This window comes from Protopterus annectens, chromosome 1.part1 (genome assembly GCF_019279795.1).
Source record: "Protopterus annectens isolate FY-2018-M chromosome 1.part1, PAN1.0, whole genome shotgun sequence".
NCBI classification, from domain to species: Eukaryota; Metazoa; Chordata; order Ceratodontiformes; family Protopteridae; genus Protopterus; species Protopterus annectens.
Genome location: NC_056726.1, coordinates 1567402456 through 1567414949, shown reverse-complemented (window position 1 = coordinate 1567414949; position 12494 = coordinate 1567402456). Strand labels below are relative to the sequence as shown.

Below are 12494 nucleotides of genomic sequence, written 5' to 3'. Positions count from 1 at the left end.
AAGTAATTCCAGCAATGCATCATGGGATAAGTGGATTGGTCTCGAGCTACTGGTAATCTTTGAGCTTTGTTAAACAGCCGTGTCGGAGCCGAGGATCAGCTCCGAACCCATCAGTGAAGAATGAAGGCGAGATGGAACAACTCACATGGAACGTTATGGTGAGTACATAACTTCTTTTTTGTCATGATCATGTGATTTTATTCTGATGACGTCTGAAACTTGACGAAAAGCGCTTAAATAAACTTGAATTTTGCTGGTGGTCTGTTCTGCACACTCCTTTCATCTATTTGTCACTTTTGTGTGTGTATGTATATGTATATATATATATATATATATATATATATATATATATATATATATATATATATATATATATATATATATATATATATATATATATATATATATATACAATGTATGTGTGTGTGTATATATACATATATATATATATATATATATATATATATATATATATATATATATATATATATATATATATATATATATATATATATATATATATATATATATATATATAAAATGCGCGCGTGTCTGTATTTTTCATTGAAGTTTAAGTAAGGTGTATCAGTAGTAGATTTTTTATGTCCTCTGTATGTCTTGTGATTTACTATAATTTCTTTGCAGTGATGAGCATTGTTTCTGAGGTCTCTAATATAGTTAAATAAGGCTTTCTGGTTATCCTTTGCCTGAATGGCTATATTTATCCCATAATCTGTCTTTGGTAGATTTTACTGGGGTATGGATTTCTCTGTTTAGTTTAGTATATGCATTTTTAGCATTTCAGAGTTAAATTTATTTTTTGTATGTAATGAGTTTTTTTTTCTTTTATTATACAGTCTGTTCATATTTTGGTTCCACCATAGGGGTTTATTCTTAAAATTAGAACTGCATTTACTTTGTAGGGGACAGATTTGTCTATATAGTTATTTACACATACATCTTTCTTCCATCCCTTCCCTGATCACATATGACAGCCATTCGCTTCACAGATTGGTGCGACATGCTCTATCAGTATTCACAGAACATGCTGCTATGAACAGCACTCGCTCTGCCCCCTGCTGTGTCACAAAGATTCTCTTCTTTCTTCTTAGTACCTGTAATGCAACATAACAGTCATAAATAAACCTTTACATTTTATGCCACTTCTGGAAATGAAAAAATGTGTACAATACAGTACACATGAATGCTTCTAGTTTGAGTGAATGGAAGCGACTCCACCAAGGATTGAAATCCCCAAACTACATTCACTGAAAACATATTGCAGAAAAACATTTCAAGTGTTTTTGCAGGTGGAAAACCCCCTGCATCCCCCACATCCACACACACACACACACACACACACACACACACACACACACACACACACAGACACACACATACACCCCAACCCTATGGTCACACCAACTCAAATAAGGGGGAAATTCCCCCAAAAAGGGAATCATTTCTAATGCAAGACACTGATAGTGATTTCCTGTGCAGGGACTCTAATTTTTGGTGAGTTGAAGCTCGGGCAGCTAAAGGCTGAGAGTTCATCCACCAGTCGTATAACCCACATGAATATATATTGAATAGGTTCATAGGTTCATAGGTGTGTACTAGGCTAATGGCCCTGGGACCTTTACAAGCCTAGCCCATAGGATTACCCTGGCATCATGCCACCCAACCTTAGTTCCCAGTGCCTCTGTCAAGTAGAGGCACTGGAGTGATCCCTGGGTGAATTTTCTATTTCCCATCCACTCATCAAGATTTCTCTTGAAGAAGGCCAGTGAGGTGCCCTGCTTGACATGTATGGGAAGTCTATTGCATAGCATGGACACTCTCTGGGTTATGAATCTGTCCCTCCAGCTTGTTCTATTGATTGTGGTAATGAGGTTGAGGTCTCTAGAGCATGTGGTGTGGAGGGATTGAGATTTCTTTAGATGCAGCATTTCTAACAGAGCTGGGTCAGACATGACTTTGTAAATCAAGCAGAAATCACTTCTAACTAGGTGATATGAGACAGAGAATAGCTGGATTTTTTTGAGTCTGTCCATACAGAACAAGTGTTTAAGGGCTAGGATCCTCTTTGTGAGGTACTTTTGTGGCCTCTCCAGTTGTTGCAGGTGTCTAGTGAGGTACATGCCAAATGGGGCATTGTACTCAATGATTGGCCTAATGAGGGAAGAGTAGAGGGAGACAATGACCTCTTTCTTCCTGGATGCAAAACTCTTAGTAATGAGATGGGGTCCATATCACATTGTTGAACTTTAAAAAGTTCAAACGACACCATATGATCGAACATTTAAAAGTTTCAACATTTCAATGGAGATCTCTGTATGAATGGGAATATTTCCCTTTTTTGCACTGTAGTGCGATCTTGGAGTTGGTATATTTAAAGAGTGGGGGTATGGGGTGTGCATGGGGGCTTGCCCCCCTGCTTAAACCGTTCAGGTTGTTTTTTTCTTTGGTTTATTTTTTTTTATTACATTTTTGAACTTTTAAAAGTTTGATCATATGGTGTCGACCATATGACATTTGAACTTTTAAAAGTTCGATTCTGTAATATAGATGCATGAGATGTGCCACATAGAAGGACTTTCTGACCACGGTGGCAATGTGGTGGTCAAAAGAGAGGTTGCTGTCAACCTGTGTTCCCAGATCTCTTATAATGCCTTCTGTGTTCAGTGGACTACCATTGATGTGATAATTCATGGGAACCGGGTTTTTCCCAAAGGGGGTGACGACACATTTTTTTGGCATTGAGCTTAAGGCCATAGTTCTGACACCAGTCCATGGTCTCAGTGAGGTTTTTCTGTAGGATGTCAACATCACTTGGGGAGTTAATAATAGCTCCCAACTTGCAATCGTCTGCAAACTGTGTCAGCCAGAGTCCCTTCGTGTTGGCCTAAACTTCAGAGAAGTATATACCAAACAGGAGAGGACCCAGGACTGAACCTTGTGGGACTCCACTCGTAACTGGTCGGCAGTCTGACTTGGAGTCAGCTACTTTCACACTGTGGGTTCTATGTGTGAGCCAGTTTGCAACCCACATATTTCCAGTGAAATCTAATTTTTCTGTCACATCATAGCTGCACAGTATACTTGCAGCTTTAATCTGACCAGTTCACCCTATACAGGTCACATTAGATGAATATTTGTATTTTCAATGAGGTCAAAGGTGATTGCCATGTATGTCTGAGCTCTGGACATGGCCAATTGCTTAATTTCAGGAAGATGTCCCTGTTAAGGAGACATATGCAATCAACAGGATTGGTGTTTCCTTATTCTGTAACTTGGCACTGTCACAGTACTCCACTTATGTCAAACTTTTCTTTTGTTTTTAATTTTGTCCAAAATTAAATACACATAATGGCATCTGTGTCCTATACACATAACTTGGTATTGTCTGTTTTCGGTTTTGCATGATTTTAATTGTGGCAACAAAGTATACTGAGGTAATGCAGATTTGTTGAGGTGCTTACAGCTAAGTGTTATCTGCAACACATATGACTTAGCTATAGCCCATGCATGGATCCATCCAGCTTCACATTCCATGTGGAGTGCACATAAGGTACATGCTGACTATACATTGTGATGCTTGGCTCCCTTCAATGCTGTATAGTGATTATATTTAATTACCACAGCTTAAAACCTTGTTAGAAAAGTCAATATTTTTCTTTGCAGATTAGATATGTATAACACTGCTGTTCATTGTAATCATTTTGACGTCTGCTTTGAAGATTTTAGAGTGGTCTGCTGTATTTTGTAATCAGAAGGATGCTATCGGTTGCGCTTACTTCAAAGTAAAATGTTTTTATTTTTTGAAAGAGTACCAATAACATCTTAACAACTGTGTGATATCAGACTGGTAATAACATTTCTGATGTTAATTTGAAATTCCACATGCTTCAACTGCGTGTTGCTCACATGGATGTTAAAGACTCCAGATTGCTTACCAAAATAGTACCAGTCAGGTTAACTGCAGTAAGTGTAAATATTACCTTTGGTCTCCAGTGAAAGCATGTTTCAGACCTAGATGGACTAATGCAGTAAACAGAAAAAGTGAATAAGTAAACAATTAAATCAAAACAGTCAAATAATCATATAATCTGGCATTATAAGCAACTTTCATGCTAACATTTCATAACAGATGCCATGTAGTGTATAGTTCAAAACCATGCAGTTACCCACTACAGCCAATAAATATATTCTTACCTGCTAATGATAATAAACTTTTTAGCACAGTTACTGAAGTTGCTTGTAAGAGTTGCATAGCAATCAACCACTTTCAGTGAAAACATATTTGGATCAGTACCATCTCCAATTCCTTCAATGTATATAGCTTGGTCTTTCGTCATATTTAATGGAAAATCAGAAGATGTGTAGGGCACTGTGTAATTGGAGAATCTGAATAAACTCATTCTGCTGAAATAGATGACATTATGCATGAAAGTTAAGCTTTTGTTTCTGTAAACAGCATATAATATTTCTTATTCAGAATTTAATATGCACTCTCTAACTGCATTGTTTCCCTTGCAATTGAAAGTCACCTCAAACTACACTATATAAGACATCATTTTATTAGAGAAATTTGCCTTTCCTTTCCAGAAACACATTTTTGATAACTGAATCATCTGCCTGCTACTCTTTTTAAGTTATCTCATCTGCATTGCTGCCCGCAGCCTTCAAAGAGAAGGTGCATTACACTGCAAAAGCCAACATTTGGTTTGACTATTGGAACAAATGCTGCATCTAAATCAGAACCATTAGTCTAATGTCTGTGCAGTCATAGCTTAGGAATGGCCCACCATACTTTTTTATACCTTTGCTATTTTAAATATGGATTTTATTGAGAAATTTGAAAACAATGTAAAACTGCTGCCAATATTTGCTCATACATGTATCACAATTGCCTTTTAATTACAGTTCAAATGTTGTTACTCATTGTATTTTACATAGTTGTATGCCCCTCACCACATGAATGAAGGCTAATGAATTGCTGAACTGTTAATTTATTTCTCATCAATGGGACAAGAACAATCCGAAGTGCAGGTGTCATTCAGGCAAGTGTAAGGGGCATTTCTTCCCCTCTCTAGCATTCTGGCAATTGAAGGCATGTTTAAGCCTTAAGTCTACCCTTATGTGAGAGATGTGTGATGAGTGTTACAATGAGATTCACTGTGTTCATGCAGTATGAGTGTACACTCCCTGCTCCCATTGTGAGGGCTGCTACTCAAAGGCTTGGTGGCAAAATTTTATTTATTTATTTTACATTTGTTGACTGGGTTTGTCTGACTGAGCTGAGAGCCCTTTTTCAGCAGAGGCCAGGGGAAAAAAGCTACAATAAAAGTAATAAAAAAATTAGAAATTTAAAAAAATTATAACGAAAACATTTTCAATTGAAACAATCAAATCATACAAATTAATTACAGTGTCAAGTTGCCATTTAATATAAGTTAGGTGTAGAAAGAAATGCAAAGTTTGGTAGCTTAGTTAAGGACGATACAGTTAGTGAGGATAATAAAGGCAGTATATAAATAAAGGAAATATTTTTAAGATTGAGTGACAAGTAATTACATAGTTAAATGCCTAGGAGAGCAAAATGCCAAACTTTTGGCCATCCTTACATATCCACTCCTTTTTCAATGGATTGTAGTATTGGACATTCCACTTTACTCCACCTCCACTCCAAGGACAAGCAAATCCATCCCCAGAATCACCCCCAATGGGCATCTGAACCAGTATTTGAAGTCAGGTTGCCTAGGTCATTGCCAGGGCTTCCCCCATCTATACCAGTGAAACAGATTAAATTACATTACCATTTTAAAGGAAAATTAAGTTTTAAATGACCGACTGTATAATCAAGTAATTCCATATATTTATGATCTATCTATCTATCTATCTATCTATCTATCTATCTATCTATCTATCTATCTATCTGTCTGTCTGTCTGTCTGTCTGTCTATCTATCTATCTATCTATCTATCTATCTATCTATCTATCTATCTATCTATCTATCTATCTATCTATCTGTCTATCTACCTATCTTTTTATCCATTTATCTTTTTTATCTATATTTTTTGGGATAAACTCATGGCTAGGCTTGGAAGGGCCCCAGGGTCATTAGCCTAGTAACCTCCTATGATCCTATGATCTCTGTCTGTGCATCTATATAGCTACTAAAAATGTTAAAAATGCTAGTTAGCATTGCCTCCAAACTAGGTCTTAGTGGAGACATTAAATCCTGGCCCAAATGCTAAACTAAACAGCTCAATTGCCAGCAGCAGCAGCCAAACACAATCATCAGCAATTCCCCTAAGGAACAAAACTTATCTTCTAATCTTAAACATTAATATCAGAAGTATCTGCAATAAAATTCATGAACTCCATGCCAACCTAGCTCTATATTCCCCTGATATAGTGCTACTTACCGAAACATGGCTTAGACCTAGCACACCCAATATTTAGGTTCTCCCTCTAGGGTACAATATCCTAAGCCTAGACAGAGTAGACAAAAGGGGTGGTGGCATTACCTTTCCATATAAAAATCAGCTAATCATAGAATACTCAAATCAAAACATTCCAACTTTCAAAATGCTGAAGTATTACTTACTAAGCTTACACTGAATTTGAATAAACAAATAAAGTCCATTGGAAGTTACATTCCACCCGGCGACAATACCCTTACATTAGAAAACATATTAATCTGGTCTGAAAATTCTCAGCCCCTAGATACAATTATCATGGGTGATTTTAATATTGACTGGACATCATGTAGTTCTCAAAATCCAACTAATCACATTAATCTGTATGGCTTCACCCTGCTCATGCAACCCCCCTCCAGAGTTAATAAATTATTCAATAAACAATCCATACTTGACTGGATCTTAACAAACAAACCAATCCACACCCTTCACTCTGGCTGTCTTCCAGACTGCCTCAGAGACCATTTCCCAATCTATTTAATCAGACAAGGAACTACCTCAAAGAAACAAACTATTTACCAACAAATAAGGAAGCACAAAGCAATTTAACCTCAATAATTTCACCAACTCCCTAAAGCACTGCAACTGGATGCCACTTAAAATTCTTCCTCTGGAAGATGCTGTCCATCACTTTAATAATAATACCTTCCTTTCTATCTTAAACACACAAGCTCCTACCAAGACCATAAGGGTAAAATCCAACCACGCCCCATGACTAAAAAAAGAAACTAGATCATTACTAATATCAAGAGACAAAGCCTGGGATCAATGGTACAACACTAAATCCAATGTTGCAAAACAAAACTACCCTGAACTTAGAAACAAAGAAAAAAAAACAAATTAACCAAGACAAAATAAACTACTACACTGTTATTCAAACCAAGCACCGAAATAACCCACAATAACAACATACTCCAACCAGGAAAAACCTAGCACTCCCCAACCTACTACTAATAATGACATAAATATTGCTACCTAATTCAATAAATAGTTTACTGAAACTATATTAGCCTTCTCTAGCAGTCACCCACCCCAACTCCAGTTACTCCTAGTCTGGCATGCACCTGTCACCCCTGGGCTTTCGGATATTGGCAAAGGCTCTTGCTACCCCCATAGTGCCTTTTTTAGGCAAGGCTCAAAAGACAAACCCACCTCCATAGGTATAACAAGGGATAAGAAACTAAGAGTAATGCTACTCAACGCCAGAAGTCTAAACCTCAAGATGCACGCACTCAAAACTCTCCTTAGCATGGAGATTATCGATATCTGTGCAGTAACAGAAACCTGGTTCAGGGCTCCCGAGAGCACCCCAGCACTACCAGGTTATACCTCATACCATGCTTTTCGGCCCCAAAACTTGGACCGAACCACAAAAGGAGGGGGAGTATCGATATTCATCAAAGATACCCACACCTCCAGGTTGGTGGCAAAGCACAAAGCATCAGAGACTATCCATGTGCAACTAACAGTGGGTAAAACTGCCTTTCAGTTTATAGCCTGCTACAGACCACCCTCCCAAACCCAGGAACCCCACTTGGCCTTTCTGAGAACACTGGAAAATATGAAGTTCTCTCCAAACACCATTATATTGGGTGACTTCAACTACCCAAACATAGACTGGGAGCATTACTCTAGCTCTAACACCCTAGCCCAAAGGTTCCTAGAATTTATAAACTCAAATGCTATGGAACAACTTGTTACCACTCCCACAAGAGGGGAAAACATACTGGACCTGATCATCACCAACATGGGGACTCTATGCTCCAGACCAGAAGTGTATCCCTCACTGGTAAGACCAGACCATAAACTAATCTCACTGGATATTCACATCCCGACCCCACCCCCTGCCTAGAAAACCACAGTGAAAAACTTCTCTAAAGCAAATTTCACACTCCTCAAAACCAAGGTGGAATCCTTCAAAGCCCCCGGGCCTGTGGAAAATACGGCCCAGACCGCAGAATCCTTTATAAATGCATTCTATGAACTCCTTCAGGAATGCATGGATCATGCGATACCAAATAAAACCAAGACCCAATCCTCCAAAGGCAGACGTCCTGTCTGGTGGACCCCAGCCATAAACAGAAGGAGGAAGCTACTAAATGATAGAGCAAAATCCCAAAAAGGAAAGGCATCACTGATCAGTATTAGCAAAAAACTACGGGCACTCATAAAATTGTCTAAGGCCAGCTTAGAGAGAAAAATTGCACAGGACACTAAGGATAATCACAAGGCTTTCTTTAGTTATGTTAAGAACCTGGGTGGTAATTCCCAGATATGTTCAGAATTAGTCCAAAATGACAAAAAATACACTGAACCCACAGACATTGCCAACATCCTAGCTGACAGGTTCAGCACAAACCCCCCCCTCCCCACCAAAAGGGCAAATATCTATCCCAGCAGAGTGCTACCCCCCTGACATCTCAGATGCTCAGGTAAGAGCTGCCCTCTCCAAAGCAAAAAAACACAGCATCAATGGGACCAGACGGTGTTCCGGCTCGTCCTACATGAACTCCAAGAAGAGCTAAACCCAAACATAAAACTACTGTTCAATCTCAGCCTTACTACAGGATATGTGCCCAAAGAGTGGCGTACAGCAAGAATGGTCCCTCTCCATAAAGGTGGTGCCTCAACGGATCCTGGAAACTATCACCCCATAAGCCTGACTAGCTTGGTCTGCAAAGCTATGGAAAGGATCATCATGGACCTCATAAATAAAGATATTGGGGACCTACAGACACTGGATCCTACCCAGTTCAGCTTTGTTAAGGGCAGATCCTGCCTCTTAAACCTGGTTGATTTCTTTGAAACAGTCACCAAGGCCATTGATGAGGGAAGGTGGTCCACACAGCCTACCTGGACCTCACAAAAGCCTTTGATACAATACCCCACTCGGGCATTATAGATAAGCTCACCAGCTTAAATATAAACCCCTATGTCACTAGATGGATTGCAAACTGGCACAAGGACAGAACCCACATGGTTAGAATTGCTGGAGCCATGTCAGACTCCAAACCAGTTACAAGTGGTGTCCCACAAGGCTCAGTCCTGGGACCTCTCTTGTTCGGTATATATTTCTTGGAGGTACAGGCCAACACGGAAGGACTGTGGCTGACCAAGTTCGCAGATGACTGCAAACTGGGCGCCATAATCGACTCTCCAGCCAGCACAAGCATCCTCCAAAAGGGCCTCATAGAAACAGACAACTGGTGCCAGAGCCATGGCCTCAAGCTAAATGCCAAAAAGTGTATAGTCATCCCCTTTGGCAAAAACAAAGTGCCCACAAATTACCACATAGATGGTAATCCATTAAGTACAGAAGAAGTAATTAGGGACCTGGGGACCCAAGTTGATAGCAATCTCTCATTTGACAACCACGTGGCCAAAGTGGTTAGAAAAACATTTTATATAGCCCACCTAATCATGAAGGGATTCACATCTAGATCAGGGGAGGTCATTGTGCCTCTTTACTCATCCCTCATCAGGCCCATAATTGAGTACAATGCCCCTTTTGGGATGTACCTTACCAGACACCTGCAGCAACTGGAAAGACCCCAAAAGTACCTCACCAAGAGGATCAAAGGGCTCAAACAGATGCCATATGCTGCCCGATTAAAGAAACTCCAGCTCTACTCAGTGGCATACCGCCTGTTCAGAGGCGATCTGTGCCTGACATATAAAGCCATGTCCAACCCAGAATTAATGGACATGCTGCACCTCAGAAAATCCAAATCCCATCGAGCTACGTGCTCGAGAGACTTGAATCTCAGCACTGAAATAAATAGGACATGCTTGAGGGACAGATTCATAACCCAGAGGCTCCCTTCACTCTGGAATAAAATCGCAGTCCAGGTTAGGCAGAGTCCCTCATTGACTCTCTTCAAGAGGAATCTTGATGAGTGGATGGGAGATTGTAGGTTTACCCCGGGTATCACTTCTGTGTCACTGTTAGACAGAGGCACAGTATACTAACCTCGAAAAAGGGCATAGCAAAATAAATTTAAAATGGTTGGCGAAAGCCAAACACATTCTGGCTAGCCGCTAGGCTTATTAATGCCCTAGGGCAGATAGCCTAGTATGAACTTATGAACCTATGAACCTATAAATAAACAATAACTCCGTCTCCCTTCAACCCTTTTCAACTGTAACAATAAAAAAAAATTGCTTAAGAAATTAAAGCCCACTACCCTAGCTGTAGATAATCTACCAGATGACTTTCTAAAACTAGCAGCCAGAGCAATAGCCTACCCAGTTTCAGTACTCACTAACAGATCCATATTAGAACACCAAGTCCCAACTATTTGGAAGACTTCCCACGTAATTCCACTTCACAAAGGAGACAACTCTACAGAGCTAGCTAACTACTGTCCAATTGCTATCTTATCCCCTCTGTCTAAAATACCAGAGAAAATTGTTCACACACAAATTATGGAATACTTGCAAACAAACTACTATCCCATACACACCACAGTACTACTATTGCCTTATTATCTTTCATCACCACAATAAACCATAGCAGAAACAGTCACAAATATGTATTCTCTATTTCCTTAGACCTATATAAAGCATTTGAAATAGTTTCCCACAACAAACTCCTAACCACCCTTTCAGAGCTAAAATGTTGTCAATGTACTCTTGCTTGGTTCCAAGACTATCTGACTGGATGACAGTAAGCAGTACATTGGCAAGTAACCCTATCATCCCTTGTTCCTGTGACCCTAGGTGCTCCCCAAAGATCCATACTAGGTCCCCTACTTTTCTCATTATTCTCAAACATCCTCCATACCTCAGCTCCACATGCCTCTGTTATTCAGTATGCCGTTGCCTCCACGGTAATATATGCTGCCCCTATCATACAAGGACTACAATCACTTACACAAGAGTCCTGTCTAACAGTAGAAACAGGGCTAACAAACTCTCCTCTTATCCTAAACCCCAATAAAACCAAGCTTATGTTGTTCCACCCCAGTAAAACTACTGTACCCCTCCCCTTTTAATATTATATGAACAAACAACACCATCATCACACCCACTGATCAAACTAAGGTACTGGGGGTTGAAGTGGATAATAACATGAGATTTGACATCTACATCTCTCAAACCATACAAAAGTACACAAAAACTAAGTTCACTGTATAGGAACAAACTCTTACCTCACAAAAAACACAAAAGCCACTATAGCTCAAATTCATTTGATCTCAACTCTGCTTTATGCGTCACCCATATTCGCCAACTCAAATTTTAGGTCTCATCACTGTACAGCCACTGTACAAGTGATTGTTCAGGTGCAACACACCAAAGGTTTCAAAAACCCTGGATGCCATATTTGCTCTAATTGCAGCTGAAAGCCCTCCAGGTGTAGCATCTCTAGTAAGTGTCCCTGGACTAGTTGATAGTTTTTTTTAGCTAAGTTCTATCTGAAAGGTGTAACCCCGCTCCGTTCGCATTGCTCACTTCGCGCCCCACCCACCCCCCCATATCATTACCTTTATACCTATCCATACAACCACAACCCCTCACTATCTCCCTAATCCCCCACTCCTCTACTTCCTGTTCTCATACTACCTCCCTTCTTTGCTCTTCCCCACACTTACCTACTATCCACTATCAAAGACTACTATACCTTACTGCCACCCCTTCCTCTCATCCTCCGTTCTACATCCCATAAAGTGACATGTCTCTTACAACTCAAACTATACTCTTACCTTCTCTACTCCTTATACTCTATCACCTCACCTCCTATCTACCTTACTGCCACCCCTTCCTCTCATCCTCTGTTCTACATCCCATAAAGTGACATGTCTCTTACAACTCAAACTATACTCTTACCTTCTCTACTCCTTATACTCTATCACCTCACCTCTTGTCTACCTTACTGCCACCCCTTCCTCTCATCCTCTGTTCTACATCCCATAAAGTGACATGTCTCTTACAACTCACACTATACTCTTACCTTCTCTACTCCTTATACTATCACCTCACCTCCTATCTACCTTACTGCCACCCCTTCCT

At 39.8% G+C, this 12494-nt stretch overlaps 1 protein-coding gene across 2 annotated transcripts in view; it reads right to left on the bottom strand.

Annotated features, from left to right (window-relative positions):
* The window catches only part of LOC122811426, a 317519-nt gene that overhangs the window by 164576 nt on the left and 140449 nt on the right, over nt 1-12494 (bottom strand). The window contains exon 5 of one of the 2 annotated variants that reach the window (XM_044083270.1): nt 4216-4425. In XM_044083270.1, coding sequence (XP_043939205.1) covers nt 4216-4425 — 210 coding nt within the window. The remainder of the gene's footprint in view (nt 1-4215; nt 4426-12494) is intronic. The other variant, XM_044083275.1, reaches the window with a different exon arrangement.